General features: G+C 39.6%; 1 protein-coding gene across 1 annotated transcript; it reads right to left on the bottom strand.

The window, feature by feature from the left end:
* Nucleotides 1-484: 484 nt before the first annotated feature.
* Nucleotides 485-10,776, bottom strand: degs1 (delta 4-desaturase, sphingolipid 1). Its single transcript, XM_022769038.1, has 3 exons — nt 10,514-10,776; nt 3,072-3,814; nt 485-1,648 (listed from the first exon to the last, which is right to left on the bottom strand). The coding sequence occupies exons 1-3, from the start codon at nt 10,593-10,595 to the stop codon at nt 1,502-1,504; spliced, it is 972 nt and encodes a 323-aa protein (XP_022624759.1). The 5' UTR covers nt 10,596-10,776; the 3' UTR covers nt 485-1,501.
* Between the last annotated feature and the right edge of the window lie 6,045 nt (nt 10,777-16,821).

The raw sequence follows: 16,821 nt of genomic DNA, 5'->3' as shown, positions 1-16,821 counted from the left end.
GGTGAAAAAGATTTTGACAAACACTTTTTCACTTCTTGGCAGTTTCTCATTAAAGTGAATGAATTCTTCAAATTTAAATGAAGACCACAAAGACAGAAGTGAAGACAAAGCTGAGGCACTAATGAATAACACACTTTGATCTCACATGCAACACAACCTCAAAGTCTCCTGAGTGTCACACTCACAGGTCGTATCATGTCATGGTGCATTCGTGTGTCACGTTAGAAAGCAGACAGTTGAAAACAGGGTCATGGGCCACAAAAGGCAAATCTCTACATTTAAAATAGAAAGCAACTGATGCAAGCCTCCCCATCAACTCAATACATGAAGTATCAAACAGACATGACAGCTGTGTGTTGCAGCAATCAGTTTATATTGGGGGGATTTTAATGAGTGGATTCACTCACAGTCCAACTTTGGTCCACTTTGAGAGAGACATGCACGCATCCATACGCACGCACGCACGCACACACTCACGCTCACACTCACGCTCACACTCACGCTCACACTCACGCTCACACTCACACTCACAGTGTGCTGTCGACCAATAGCAAGTCCAAGATGGGAGGAAGGTAGTTGCCTGGGTTAATCTGTGGCAGAGCACGAACCGTAGAACACCTTTCACACGGTTTGCACTCAGTCACCAGACAGGAGTAAATGGTACTAAACCTGTGTGGGTTTATTGTTAGTTGGCTGTGTAGCTTCCTTATGATCGTTTCTGGGGCTGGATGCACAAAGACTTCTCAGACTGGTCTATGATGCTGTGTTGTTCTTACTGGTCCAATGCAACTGCTGACAAGTGGTTTCCTGCTGTTAGGCAGTGAGTAAAGACACCAACAAGAGGTTTTAGGATCCAGTAACACCTGGGAAAACTTTTTGGAGGTTTGTCTGTTCATGACCAAAGTCCTTTCAGAGAGCTGGAGAGAGAGAACCCTGGGGCTCTGAGCTAAATGCTAACAGTACACAGAGACGTTGAAGATAGACCCAGCATGTGAAGAGCTCTCACATGTCCAGTGAACATTAGCACAGCAGCTAGAATGGCAGCGGATCATCTGTAAATAAAACACAGCTGCCTTCAGTGGACATGTGGGGTTAGTTTTAAACCTAAGAACTGGAGAGATCACCAGAGCCAATTACAATTCATCCTGTGGGGAACAACAAATGTCATGGGCAACAGTCTTATTTCATTTAGAATACATGGCAAATTAGACGTCTATATTAAGTTGAACTAGGTCTTTGTGCAGCCAGTCCCAGATACAAACAAACTTTTTAATCTCACACCACTTGTCTTGGCTTTTCTGAACTGGATAACAACAGTCTGTGAAAATATTTCCTCCTCCTGTGAAGGACAAGCACACGTCAAGACTCCTGTACACAATCTCCACCCAGGTTTCACATGTTGAATGTATTAATCTGCAGAAGCTGTTAAGTTTATAGGGCGGTGAGGCAGCTGCTGTCACGGTGACGCTGCAGCTCTGATCCAGTGAAGCTTTCAGTGAAGTTACTCCTGTTTGACGTCTCCCTTCAGCTTCCTCTTGACTCGAGAGTACGGGCTCAATGCGTCGTCCATGATGAAGTCGTACAGAACCTTCACCCACGACGTGTACTGAGGCAGGTCATCGTAATACTCTGCTGCTATTTTCTTCACCTGGAAAACAAGAACACATAGCTTCACTTTCATTTCTGCTCCAGTGATACAGCAGTGATGTGGCTCTGATTGACCTGTGACTGATGGTGCAATCTGCCACCATTCAACACAATATACAGTCTTTTAGAGCAGCAGATTAACTGCAATAATCTTTCACAGGTGGATACAAGCAGCATAATTGGTGTGTTTATCCCTCTGGGGCTATTCACTTGAAAAATCCTGCCATTTCTTACCCACGAGACAGATTTCAATGATTTGGTAATGTAATCCTCTTTTAGACTATGAGGAAGTCAAATTCACAACTCTCACATTTCCTCAGAGCTTTATTTGTGCAGTGTCTAATATGTAATGTGAAAAATTCTGCATAAAACACAATGTATTTGAAAACCATTTATTATGAATGACTTGTCTTAACATTAGCTTGCTAGGCTTACTCGCTAGTGCTTGGGTAGTAAGCAAGCTTTTTAGTGAGTAACATTTTTGCTGAAATATACTTTCATTTCATTTTACAGTGTACTAAATTTCACCTTGTGCTGCTGTAGACTGGTCTTGGTTGGACCATGCTTTTACAGCTCCTGTCAGTCATTTCTAATCGCTGTTTTATAGTCTGTCTTATCTTTACTGCTGAAGACTTGAGTTTATTTTTCTGCCTTGATTATGTAAGACAGGCGCCAGGCAAATGTGAGGGAAAAATCTAATCAGGTCCAAAAGGTTCTCAGTCTTATTGTATGAAATAGAATCCATTATTCAAACCAAGTCCTTATTAATCTGCAGAGATAAGAATACAAAAATACACACATTTAACACTTATCATGTTAAACTTTAGTGTCAATAGTTTAGCATGTTGGCATGTTAACAATCTAATAACCAGGGAGTGCATCTTCACAGTCCTTACACACTTTCATTAAAAGAAGAAGACTGTAAGAATCAAGTATTGTTCACAACCCTGATCTACTTATTTAAAGAGAGTGAGGAGGCTCATGGTGAATAAATTATTTTCAGATGCACTATATGAAATCATGTCCTAAATAACTCATTATGTTGAGATAACAAATGATACACATTTTAGAACTGTTCTCACAAGATACTGATTTACTCAGTATGATCTCAATATCAAACACTTTCTGGTTATAACAACACAAAACTCCCTTTGTCTCAAGGTGATGAGACAAATCCCAGTCTTGTCATGTTTGTTGACTGACTGACTGACTGACTGTTTTAACTAAAAGGACCACAGAATAAGTTAACATTTCCTGTTCTCATATTATGTTTGAGAGAGGATTTAGTAAAGCTTCCTGCCGTGACAGATGTGCCTCCATCCAAACCTTTCTAACCACATGGAAATGCAGATGACATTGCAGCCTGATTGAAAAGTGCATCACCTGTGGCTAACAGTGATCTCCAGTCACTCGGGTGTACTCACCATGGGCAGCCTGCGTCCTGGGATGCTGGGAAAGTCGTGGTGCTCATTGTGGTAGCCCACGTTGAAGGTGAGAAGGTTGAGGGAGCCATAGTAAGAGTAGGTCTCATGACCCTTGAGGAACATGTAGTGCTCAGCTATGAAGTGACCAGAGATGGGGTGCAGACCCATCCCCAGCATGGAGCCAGCCAGCATGTAGACCACAGGCTTAGCCCCCCACAGCCAGTAGAGCAGGATGTCAAAGGTGAGCTGGAAGGCCACGTTGGTCAGCTCCAGCTGAGTGATGGGTTTGGGGTTGATGCAGAGTGGGCGGATGGCATAAAACAGCGGTTGCAGAATAATCCAGATGAATTTACGGAAGCGTGTGCAGAAGAACCAGCCTTCAAACTCAGTGGGGATGTCCACATCTACACCGTCTCCACCCAGGTAGCGATGATGGTCCAGGTGGTAGCGTTTGAAGGAGGCAGAGTAGGGCAGGCCGATGGGCAGGTTGGCAAACATGGCAAAGTAGCGGTTCCACATGGCCTTGCTGTTTCCAAAGGCCGTGTTGTGGGAAATCTCATGAATAGCAAGGGTCATTGAGTGGTTGATACAGCTGCCAAAGGCATAGGTCCAAAACAAAACCCATTTCCAGTCCAAGTCTTTGACCAGGTAGAAAGCTAAAAACTGTATCGCCACCATCATGCACACAATCCATTTCAGTCTCGGGTCAGGTCCCATCAGCGACTTGATTTCTGGATATTTGGCTGTAGAAACAAAACAAGAGACTAGAGTGAAATTCATTTCAGATTGATATACTGACAATTATCTAGTGGCACACATTTATATGAACGACTTCACCTTATGTTTATACTCAAAAATGTAAATGTAAAAACAGAGAAAGAGGTTGGTACAACAGTGATATTTAGATGAAAAGAAGCATTTCAATGTCAGTCAACTACTGATCTGTGTAGGGCCACAGCTACATGGCTGAGTGAGATATGTTCACTTGTTGATTTAGTTATTTGAACAGTGATGACAGTTTTTCTCAATTGCTTTGATGCAATCACACATCACAAACGTCATTCTCACAGTTAATCATTTCTCAAAAAACTAAATCACCTGTGCAAAAGTCACTAAAACAATGAAAATCTTGTTCATGTGTCGAAACATGCAAAGTCAGTCAGTCACTTCAACATTGTCACCAATGAATTAAACCTTTTCACCAGAGCTTCGAGACTTAGACTCCAAATGTTGATGTTTTGATAAAAACCTGACTGACTTTAGAAAAAGAGAACGGCAGAAAATATAGAGTAAAAATGTTCAGACACAACAATGTGCTGCAGTTACAACAGTAACATTTTGGAAAAAAACAACTATATTCTGTTTCAACATTGCATAAGTGTTTACTGTACTGTGTACATTTCAACACCTCTTAGTCGATTACATTACTGTATTGTCACTTTAGATCACTGTATGGAAATGTATATACAAGCTTGTGGAAGACAGAAGAGCTTTAGATTTAGAACATGGTAAATCCAAAAATGTACTATAATGAAAAGGTGTTGGGTAATTGATGCAAATACTTGTTTTTTAGATGTGTTTGTAATATTTTCAATTCAGTGCTTCATTTTGCAGCAGGTATGTGGCACACACATTTTGTGAGCAATTTTTGGATTTGTGTGCAGAGTTCTGAAAAAAATGAGACCTAGTTTAGAAAATGTCTGTAAACAGTGTGTGTGTGTGAATGACCTGGGTCTTTCGTACATATTTGAAAAAAGTTTGATTGAAAACAATGCAATGAAGGACAGTATCAAATTGAAGGTCTGTCATTCTATCTGATGAAGGAACAAACTGTTGAGTCATGAGTTGTCAGAGTCAGATGAGAAATGCATCAACACAATGAGAAAATGTCTTCAAATGCTAATGTGTGTGGGGAAATGATGAACTGCATTAAGATTGGTGAGAATGACGTTTCTTTTTTTTTTTTAAGTATATTTTTTTGGGCTTTTATGCCTTTAATGGACAGCACAGTGGAGAGTGACAGGAAACGGGGAGGCAGAGAGAGGGGGAATGACATGCAGTGAAAGGCCGTCCGATGCGGGATTCGAACCGGGGCCGACTGCAGCGAGGACTGTAGCCTCTACACATGGGGCGCCTGCTTAAACCACTACGCTACACGACGCCCCAAGAGAGAATGACGTTTCTAATGTGTGAGTTGCATCTTCAGGGCCCACACTGTTGTGCTACACCACTGCGTAAATCATAAACCACCAATGCATTAACTGATGTTTTTATAGTTCCAACAGAGTCTCCATCAGAGTGAACAGTGTCACCTGATCTCACGCCAGGTTCGTGTGTCAGAATCTCCCAGTTCAAATTTTATTCATATCAGATCAAAACCGGGATCAACATTTAGTTTCGTCTTTGGATCAAGTAGCTTCTGGAAATGAGTTGTGCCAAAGTCAACAGGCTATTGTTAGTTCAAAGTATGAATACAGATTTAATCAACAACTGATTTCTGCTGCTATCTGTACTTTTTCTTCTATCTTTATCTTTGGCACAAACATTTCTTTCAGGACGGGTTCAGTTCATTAAGAGGCTGGAACTCAAAACAGCTTCCGTCTTCTCAGTCTCCAGATTTCAACTGGATCTTTTCAGTGTCAGTTATTTGTAATCTTAGTAACTTTCTAAGGCTGAAGACTAAACAAAGATAGGTTCATCAAGAGGTTTGAAAGGATTCTGATTTGATAATGGTGCCAGATTGGATCATTTTAAAAGCCTGAGAGGAATGAAGAGATTCTGTGCTGTTTGAAAAGGGACAGTGGTGAAGGACATTACATCTCTGACCTGTGTCCATCTTCTGTTCTTTAGTAAATCGCCTAGTGAAATCAGCTTCCTCTGTATCTTAGGCGTACTGTACTGTATGTTTAATGTTATCATGCATTCATGTTATTTATTTTACATTCCATTCTTAGCCATATTGCCACAGTTCCCTACCAACAAGTTAATACTTTAATAACTTTTATGTTCTTAATGGTTTTTATAGTGAACTAAAAGTTGACAAACCATAAATTTGTCATCTTGTATCAAATGTATTAGTTTCTTAAAGTCAAAATTTTTCAAAAATTAATATGAAGATTTATTTAATGAATATCTAATTATGACATGAAGTGAGGTGAGTCACGCTTTACACAGTTGTATTAAAAGAGAATAAAACAAGAGTCACTTTTGATGACAGCTGTCACACACTTAATAACCTGTTAACTAACATCTTAGCTGATAATTCCCACGGAAAACGTGACCTGCAGAAGACGTCATTCAGCTCCAGGCTTCATTACAAAGACTTTTTAGCAATAATCCAACAGACTGGTGAGGTAAAATGGTTCCTAGCCAGTGCCAATTATTACTAGCCCAGTATTCAGGCATGAACCTTGTCCCTATATATATATATATATATATATATATATATATATATGTGTGTATGTGTGTGTATATGGCTGCCAGGTGGTTATAGTTTTAAAGGTTATTTTAAAACTAGAGGAAAAACTTTGTTTCACATTAAACTGCTTAACATGTGTGGCCAACATTTCCAGCAGTAACACCCAAGGCGTATCTCTTCAGTCTTGCAAGACATTGCTGTTGAAAGTCAGAACAAGCAACGCTGTGACCTGGTGTGTTTGTTTAATGACACAAGTCGCTGTGGAGGAGACACAGAAGTTGGGAGTAAATGGCTGACTTCCCACATACCGTCAACGTCACCCTTGTGTTAGCCTCACTCCAAACTGAAATCCAGAGGAAACTAAGCAGCTGCTGTGAAACAAACATGAGCACAGACTTTGTATCAGAGCTCTAATCTGCACTGGAAGTTTTTTTGGATGATTTTGAAACTCTTTATCTTGGCTTTTTATTGATTCAGTTTTATGTGCCTTGTCCTTGTTCCTTGCTACTAAGTGGACCTTGTGTTGAGACTGTCTAAACTACTATTGCCTAGGTCAACAGTGAACTCACAAAACTTGTATGACATTTCTGTATTTCCATATGAATGTTTCAAAAGTTATTTTCACTAATCTAATGTTAATGTTGGTTAACCTAAATATTAACATATACCTGTGGCAGATGAGGCCAGGACTGACTCATTCTCATGCACTGTCCTTCACCAGAATGTTTAAATTCATCTAGCTGCAAAGACCTGGAGGAATCCAGCTACACTTTCATTTGTAGTTAGTCATGTCATGTGGTTCAGTGTGTGTGCGGACTGCGGCTGGCTGTGCAAACTGCCAAGTGTTGATAAGCCAACTGATGGGTTTAACAAGTCACTGAACATGGCCGCATTGCTGACCTTTGTTACTGAACTAAAGTTAATCTATCATTGTCATCAAGCTGAGGGGTCGGGGGTGGGGGGGTGGGGTCACATGGTTCATTTTTGATATCATGAACTCCTTCACTGAAAATGAAACAACTGCCAGATGCCAATCACTGATTCCCAGTAGGAACCAGTATCACACAAACACTCAAATGGGGAAAAACATGCACGGCCTGAAGCTATTGGAAAATGTATACATATTGTATGCTCCTAGTAAATATCTGTGGAAGTTAAGCAGTACTGATTTAGTTGCATTCACAGCATTGAGTTTATCTAGAAATCGTGGGTTTAGGCCATTCAACAATAAAAAGGCCAAATATGGTACAATGGAAAATTATGCTGAATACTGAATACAATCTCTACCCATGATAAAATCCCAGGTCACACAAAGCTCTAGCTTCTCAGCTGTTAAATATTCAATTGTTTTCAAAAAGATGCAAAAAGAAACAAAGAAACCCCCCAGGTTACATAAACATGGTCTATCTGCCTGAGGACCAGCAGGTTACAGCTGAAAGACAAGTCTCAGCAATCACCACAGCCTGTGTCATTCAACGCCCCCCACTGTTACATGGCTGAGCTGGCCCTCAGTGGGAGAGGCCTGAGGCATGTGACTGCATACAACTAAGCTCTTTACAAGCAATGGCAAGGGCCCAATATGATGAAAAACTGCAGAACTTACAGATATAGTAGCTCAAAACTCCAACATGAGCAGAAACCACAGACTGAGCAAAAGGTCAGAGTCTGTTAAAAACGCTTCCTCCTAAATTTACATAGTAATCATTGTATTTACAGATCCTCTGCAAAGAAGCCAAGTATTTTGCACACATTTCTAGGTTTGTATTGTCTGTTCTCTCTAACAAGGAAGTTAAGTTATAATACCAGAAGTAAATTAAGTAATCAAGTAAAATTTTGCTGGTAAGCTTTCATAATAAAGTTAAAGATGTGCAGTGTAGTGACATTTTTTGGGATCCTGGTGCGAGTAGAATATCTTGAAAGGTTTACCTGAGTTTGAACACAAATACCAAAAAAACTATTTTTTAATTTTTATTTTAATAAGCTTATAATGTGTTTTAAATTAAAATAAGAGTAAAATGAACAATCACTTAATGAAAACATGTTAGATCTATGAACAAGTTCTATTTAAAGGTGTCATACCCAGCACTAAATAAACTCTGTTTCCTGCTCTTCATGTCCACAACCTCTGTGGAAACACGGAAACACATTCACAGCACCCACACTGATCGGTAGTGTAGCAGTGCCTATGTCTCCTGATACTGCAGTATTCAGTATGTATCAACATGAATAATTAAGCCCAGGGAAAGGAGTATCTTTACCCATGACTCTGGTCTCACTTTCAACACAACAGCAGTACTTTGTGTTGACAAATTAACTCTGTCTGTTAACAATCAAAAGACATAAGGCAGCAGATAACTGCAATAATCTTTCAAATGTGGATACAAATGCTAAACTTGGCACAAATCCTCCTCTTATGATAAAAGACGTTAGCCACTTGAAAATTCAAGATGGTCCCTGTTATTAGCAAGGAAATTTTATTTTTTTAGTTCATCAGGAAGTTAATCCCCTTTTTTTTATCATATAAACCATCTATGTGTCAAATCATACATTTTAACCGAGTTGAAGGAAAAATTTTGTACACCGTAAAAAATGAATGAGTATAATGAATGAGTATATTTCAGCAAAAATATTACTCACAAAAAAATATTATTCACAAAAAAGCCCAGCCCAGCGCTGGCGAGTTAGCTGAGTGAGCTAAGGTTTAGATAAGTAAACTGTCTTCCAGAACTTTTGGAAATCATTCATAATAAATTGTTTGCAAATACATTGTGTTTTATGGAGATTTTTAACATTACATATTAGACATTGCACAAATAAAGCTCTGAGGAAATTTAAGAGTTGTAAATGTGACACATCCTCCTAGTCATAAACATAGGATTGAAATCTGTCCTGTGGGTAAAATTCTGTGGTAAAAATATGTTTCCTATAACAGAAATGGCGGCCATGTTGAAATGTTGAAATTTCAAGTATGTAGCGAGATTTTTCAAGTTAATGGAAAAATTTTCAAGTTAAACATACAATTTTCATACTGGTATCCACACTTGAAAGTTTATTGCAGTTATCTGCTGCACCAATAGATATACAACTGCTGTACATAAAACACATACACCCTCAAATAATCCAAAACTAAGTCATGTACCTGACATGTGATTCTCATAAAAGGGGGCAATTTGACTCATGACGAAATTTACGTCAGATGGACCCTCGAGTTTATGTAACATTGTCGTGTAAGAAAGTAAAACATTGGCATCATGAAAACAAGCGGGCCAGTATAACTGAGGCCTGGAGCAAGTGTTGAACAGTCTGTGTTTTAGTGTGATTACAAATAAGGCTACATCGTACTTCTCTGCTCTTCAAAATGTGTTCACAATAGTTACCCAGCTAAGTCTGCTTCCGTAAATGTACATGTATAAATAAATTGCTTCCATACTGGCATCGCTTTAATATGAGATATATAATAATTTTCGTCCTAAGAGATTATTATATACTGTCTGGCCACTTATAATATCTCCCTTAAAGCATCTACTGAGAGTAACTGTCACAGACTTGTGTAAGTCCACCTATGGCAGTTATCCAAGCCGTTACCGTAACTTTCCTGTGAACAGCACGGAGGGTGGCTATGTTTCAGGGAGTGGCTGTGCACTGCTAACGTTAATATGTTACATTAAGCTAACTAGCTGCAATTAGCTTGTGTAAATATAGTCTGTATATCTATATTTTTCTAACAGGCAAGATACTGGGTGTCAGTTAATACAATGGGCCTAAGCTAGTCACCGACGTTAAGCATAACCTAGGTCAGTTAACTGGGACTTGGGATTTACACGGGCGGATATGGAACCGTTAGCTTGGTTACATTAGCAAACCGGGTCAGCTAACTACTACGGTAGTGGTATATATACGCCATTACATGTTTAACTAACGACAATGCCATTAAATTAGTCCCACAGATAAGTTAGCATCGTTATATGTAAGTTAAATCAAGTATGGGTTTTTCAAATATTTGCTAAAGGATAAGCTAACTCACCCAGGATCGCTTTCCTCCTGTCGGCATGCGGCTGGTCCGTGTACACCCACTCGTAGTCCTCACGGGCGACCCGGTTCCCCATCTTGTGGATCACTGTTTTCAACAACTCAGAGAGACAAGTGTGGAAAAATCACAAGGTCGTTTAAAAACAACTGTCTGTGATTATTCTCCTCTCCTCTCCTCTCCTCTCTCTCCTTAGACCCAGCACGCCTGGTTGACCTGCCCGGACATCAGTCGGCTCAGCCCACAGTGAGCGGCTCCTCCCTCCCGGAGCCCGATCCATCCGACACCTTGGATTGCAGTTAAATAACAGCGTACATCCTCAGCTCGTCCTCGCCATAACAGCTCTTACATTACTTCTCCAGATAGCAGCCGTAAATGCTCCTTCAATCAAGTTTTAATGGCAAGTGAACTGTTCAAAATAATTACTTTTAACATATATATTATGTAGCCATTATTCTGTATTATATCTGAATCGAATTGAGTGTAACTTAAGTTCATGTAAAAAAAAAAAGGACTGAAAATAGCACAGTTACTCTAAGATGCTACTTTGTCCACCTTTTCAGCTCAGATGGTGAAACTAGTGACATGAAAAAAGATCCAAACTAAATAGTGCAGTGATAGATGAACATGTGTTATGGTTATATTTTTACAGTTGAATTATATTTTCTGTAAATGACATTAAATCCCTTTAATTTTCATTGAAAGTGATATATGTTGCCTAAGTTAATGCATTCTTACTTTTAAGGATGCACTCAAATCTAAGGGTATTTAAGATAAGATAATATATGCTATTCCTCATATGTACACATATATACACATATATTTTGTAAATTTTTGTAAATGTAAATATCGAATTGCACATATTATATTATAATCTATCATTTATTGACTGCCATTTTGCAGTTTGTCTTTCTTGTACTGTCACTTTGCTGTTTGACACAAATTTCCCCAGTGTGGGACTAATTAAGGACTATCTTATCTTATCTTATTGAAAATATGTTAATCAGCCATAGCAACCCACATAGTAACAGAATGTAAACTTCTCTTTAAGGCTGATAAAGTTCACAAATGTCCACAGACAACACATGACCTGAGTGTAGCAATATTTACTCCATGTTAACCGTTATATACATTATTTACTTTTCAGAAATGAAGGAATAAAATTAGTTTCCCAGTGAAGGCCTACACAGCACAATGTCCATGCCTAAACAATTTTTAAATACATTTCCAAAGGGACAGTGACACTAATACACATGCTTGTTAACACACAGAGGCTGCAAGTGTCAGTCCCAAGTGCCCACTGACCAGTGAGACTGTTACACAACAGCCTGAGAATATTTGCCACCAACAACACCAGAGCTGTATGTTCAACAAAGGCCTATACTGTCTCTGCAAATAAGGCCCAGAGGGATCTCATCAAGTCTAACTGGCACAACTGTGACCGTGCAAGCATGTGGAAGGCAAATACAATTACTGTCAGAGGAATTCACTCTTGTTCTCCAGTTACAGAAATTCATAATCTTCACACCTCTTGAGGTGTCGTGCTATGGTATTGGGGGGGGGGGTCCAAGAAGATGCAGGTAGGTTGGTTAATTTGCATTATTAAAGCACTATAACCTGTCAGGAGATTATAATCACATTTATTTTCATATTCTATACAGCAAAAACTAAATTCTACAAAATAGTTATCTATCACTGTCAGAATATAACTTTAGAGGTGTGCATGTGGACACAAGCATCCCAGATTTTGTTCCAGATGGGAAAAGTTTGGACCCCCAGGACAAATTCCATAGTAACGTTCCTGGTTCCTATGTAAAAGTAAATCAAACCCCTGCAGCAAACACACATTAAAATGAGCCTTTCTTCAAATGTTAATGTTACTTAAAAATAGAAAATATTGGAAAGTACTTGTGGTGCAAAAGTTTGGAAAACCTATAGGATCAAAACCAAACCTCCATATAACTGCACAGAGCTGCAGGACGGCTCAGCTGACACCGGAGTGGTGGTGCACCGTTCCTCTGTGCACACAAACACGGAGGAGTCATCAAAAGGAAACCTGCAACCTCATCACAAAAGTCAACATCTGCAGTCTGCACAACGGCAACATCTGGGTCAGCCAGAGTGGTTTTAGAAACAGATGTGGACAGATGAAGGTAAAACTGAGCCTTTTTGGTGTGTTTGAACAAACGAAGGGGCAGCGTTTGATAGAAGAACACTCTGCCAACAGCTACACATGGGGGTGGAGATTTTTTGCTATGGGGGTATGTGGGAGCCAGTGGCACAAAAAACACTGCACGGAGGGAGGGAAGAAGGGATTCCACCACACGTCAGCAGATTCTGGAGGCAAGTGTCCTGCAGTCAGACTTAAAGTGAAAGGGAAAAGAGGCCGGCTTCTACAACAGGATCCAAAGGAGACCTCAAAGTCCACCACCAACCAACAACCCCCTGACCTTGAACATCACAGACAGTCTGTGGGTAGATGTTAAACCTGCTGTGGTGCAGGACAGACTCACAATATCTCTGATGCTGAAGTGATCTGCAGGAAGAGTGGGGGACTGACATACAGTAGTAGGGTGCCCAAACTTTTGCACGTGTCACACCTGCTGTTTCATTTATTTCAGTTTTCCAGTTAATGAATGAAAGGTAACCAAAACCAGTGTAAAACCAGAATCTCGGGAACTCGGTCAACCTGTGTGATAAAATTGTGGCATGGCATAGGCAAATACAATTAAATCTACAACTCAATACATTTAAAAGAACCTAAAGCAGCAGTTGTTACAAAAAATGACTGGACTTGTAAACCCTGAAAGGTTGGGGTCGTCCAAACTGCTTACTCTTACTGTGCTATTATTTTCATTTACATTTAAAATATGTATAGAGCACTGACTTTGATGAGAAACCTTTAGAGGACATTAATGCACTTTACAGTGTGTGTAAAGTACACACTGACACACACACACACTCCTGTGGCTGCACTAGCTTATCTCAGTGCAGGGCTGCGGCTGGAGAACAATAGAACATTTCCTGTTCGTTTCTGAAGGAAGCTGAGGGAACGAGAAAATGATAAGTTGGACAATAGATACGAGGTTTCCAACATCAACATGCAACATGTTTTTCATCCAGCCTCGCTGTTCCTGAGACACTAAATGTTCACTGTGGAACATTCTGTGTGACCTCTCCTGGGGTAGAAAGGGTGCCGTTTGTGGATTACACCTTTAACTGATAAGAGATTTTTATTCAGTGTCTGTGTTTCACTTTGTCCATGCTAAAAATCCAGTAAGATCTGAACACAGTTAATATTTATTTTAATTAATGAAGGTCTGGACATTCCCAAATGATATGGCAGTGATTGGCATCCTGGCTCCCACACAGTCTCCAGCACTTCCTCTCCTGTTCAGTGTGCTTTCTGCTTTGGGGTAATAAAAAAATCTAATTAGACACTTTCATCCAAATTCTCTCCATGTGTGTGAGTTGGTGCATTTCCATTGAAAGTCACAGTAACAACACCATTCTTCCTCAGAGATCTCAAAGTTACCTTCATGTTCCCATTTATTCTGAGTACACTCTGTTGTTTGAGATTGTTTTGTCATGAAGCCTTTATACAGCCTGGATATAACGCCTCTGTTCAACTTGTAGGCTCCTAAAACTTGTCAGCACTGGGTCAGTATCTGGTGGATGACTTGTAGTCTTGTTTTAACAGGGTTCCTGCACCATTTTAAAAATCTAAATCAAAGCACAATGTCGAAATGATTTTTTACTCTGACTTTTGTTTTTGTTTAGAATATTTTAAAATAGACGCAGTGTAGAAAATTCAGTTCTTGTTAGTAAGATCTAAACACCTGAAGCAGCGGTATTAAAGAACCAAAACATTCATTTTGCATGTTGGTAGAAATAACTATTACTGCTAAACATTTTCTACATCCTACTACAGAATTATTATTTTTTAGCTATGAGGGGAAATAACATGATTTTAGTGTTTTGCAGTGCAGACTTTTTTTTAGCCCTTATCACTATGGAAAATTACTTTTTTTCTCACTAAAAATGATCTCATTATCTACCTGTGGACCTTAGACTGTAGTTTTGTGCGCCCCCTAGTGTGTCGCCATGACCACATCTTAAGAATAAATGTGTGTCTGTTAAAGCGACAACAGCGTGGAACAAGAGACATGAAACCACAAAACCATCATTATTATTGGCTCTCTCACGATCTGCAAATGTAACACCTACAACTAATTTACAGTAAATATAAGACATTTTATTTTTTTAACGACCTGTGGAAACCCTGTTTAGTGTGTTGCTCCCACAACCACCGGCTTTACCAAAGTGCAAAACTGAAACACTGGAGTGACCCTTTAAAGTTTAAAGTACAGTATAAAAGAACCCATGAAGTGATTAAGATGCAGAACAAGCTTGTAACGGGTGTGAACATACATTTGTGGATAAGTTGAGTTTTAATAGGTTTGATTTGTACATTTGTAACAGTAATGTGTGCAACAAAACCATACAGTTAACCCCAAGTTGGCCAACTCAGAAGATAGTTTTCTTGGTATACATACATGAAATAATTCACAATCTACACTTTAAAGTACATGAAGATTACAGTACAGTTTTCTAAACTGAGACGCAGTCTCAAATTAAGCCACTAGATTACATCTTCTTGTGTTTTGCTGCCCAGTGTCATTATAGTACACCCTAGTGTTCACCAAGATGTGAACTGCAATTTCCAAAGTTTCTTTCCCCAAAGTTCATATCATGAGTGGTTCAGGTCATCATCAACGGAAAAAGCTTCAAATGAAGAAAGGAAAAGTGCAGCCACAATATGGGCTCACAGCTAACCTAGCCTCACGAGGCGGGAAGAGACGGGTTTGTACAGGAGAGGGACAGAGTGCCGCTGCACAGGAGCTGAGACGATGCTTCTCTAACAGCAAACCACTACTGTCACTGCAAACCAGCCACAAGTTCAGGTAGTTCCCTTACAACCGATCACAGCGGGCTGAGTCTAAACTTCACTTTCAATGTTGGTGTTACAACAGAAAGATTTCTTTTAAACAACGACACCACTTCAATATATTTTCTCTCTTCCCTCCGGCAGCATTGATCCATGCACGTAGACTCACGCCTTTCAGTGAGGCAGGAGTCTGAGACAGATATCACTAAACATGGACGAGAAAAAACAGAACTATCAGCGTGGCACCAGAGAGGAAGAGAACAGCCCCTTTAAATGTCAGTACAACACACAGTATACTTTAAAAAGATTTACATCATTTCTATTTTCACCTAAGGACCACACAAGTGTTTTTCTGCCTTTCCACTGATTCACTACAAATAACTGTCTGAATCCAGCAGGTATTTGTTGGACATGATATCTGGGCTGTGAGATACAGCTGACAGCTCTGATAAAAATCCAGGAAGTGGACCAGGAGTTATAATTCTGTTTTGAAATTGGAAATAATATTTTGGTAGAAAAAATATAAATCACGGTCCAGATAATAGCTTTTTTTCCCCAGAGCTTTCTACCACATCTTACAGTCTTCAAACTACTAATTCCAATGTGACAAGATACTCTGAATTGAAGAAGCACTTACCAGCGCTTTCAACATCTTCAGGTCTTCATCAGTGGAAGAGGTTGCTCAGATGTCATGTCATGCACCGATGAAGACTGTGAGATGTGGTTGAAAGTGTCAGAAAAGGCTAGGAAGCGACTTTGAATAAAAAATATTTTGCCAAACTATTTTCAATTTGACAAAACATCTTAACTCACAATCTTCAAACTACTGTTTCCAAGGATGAAGACTGTGGGATGTGGTTGAAAGCTCCACAAAAGGCTTGTGGTTGGACCTTGAGGAAATATATTTTGTTAATTATAAACTGAAGCACGACTGTGCAGCTGCACGGACAGTTCGTCCGATTGAGAAAACAGGAGAAATTTGAATGAAAGTTTTTTACAGTTTGAAAATCAAAGAAAGTCATGATGCAATTTTCTGCACTGAAATGAATAGAAATCAACAGGAATGAATAAAAATCAACAGCTGCCTGCAAAGTAGAAACGTCACGTTCAGAAAACAGTGACATTTCCTGCACGTTATTTGTAGCACGAGGGATGAACTAGATAAAAACACTGGTATGATCCTTAAAGCACAGATGCCAAACAGTAGTTGTATAGTTTGTCTGTCCTCCTGAGCAAAGCGCATGTAGTAACTTCTAATGTGAGAGAGAAGCATGAACATCAGGTGCTGTCACCGGAAACCTTTTAAAGAAATGATTTTCCCCACTGTGGAGCCGTGGGTTCCTTCATCACCGCTGCA

This window comes from Seriola dumerili, unplaced genomic scaffold (assembly GCF_002260705.1).
Source record: "Seriola dumerili isolate Sdu_G_001 unplaced genomic scaffold, Sdu_1.0 BDQW01002174.1, whole genome shotgun sequence".
NCBI lineage: Eukaryota > Metazoa > Chordata > Actinopteri > Carangiformes > Carangidae > Seriola > Seriola dumerili.
This window is presented reverse-complemented; position numbering and strand designations above follow the sequence as displayed.

Coding starts and splice junctions, on each gene's coding strand:
- degs1 (XM_022769038.1), bottom strand. CDS start 10,595: ATGGGGAACCGGGTCGCCCGTGAGGACTACGAGTGGGTGTACACGGAC. Junction 3,815..10,513: donor CAGGAGGAAAGCGATCCTGG/GTGAGTTAGCTT, acceptor TTGTTTCTACAG/CCAAATATCCAGAAATCAAG. Junction 1,649..3,071: donor CAGGACGCAGGCTGCCCATG/GTGAGTACACCC, acceptor CTTGTTTTCCAG/GTGAAGAAAATAGCAGCAGA.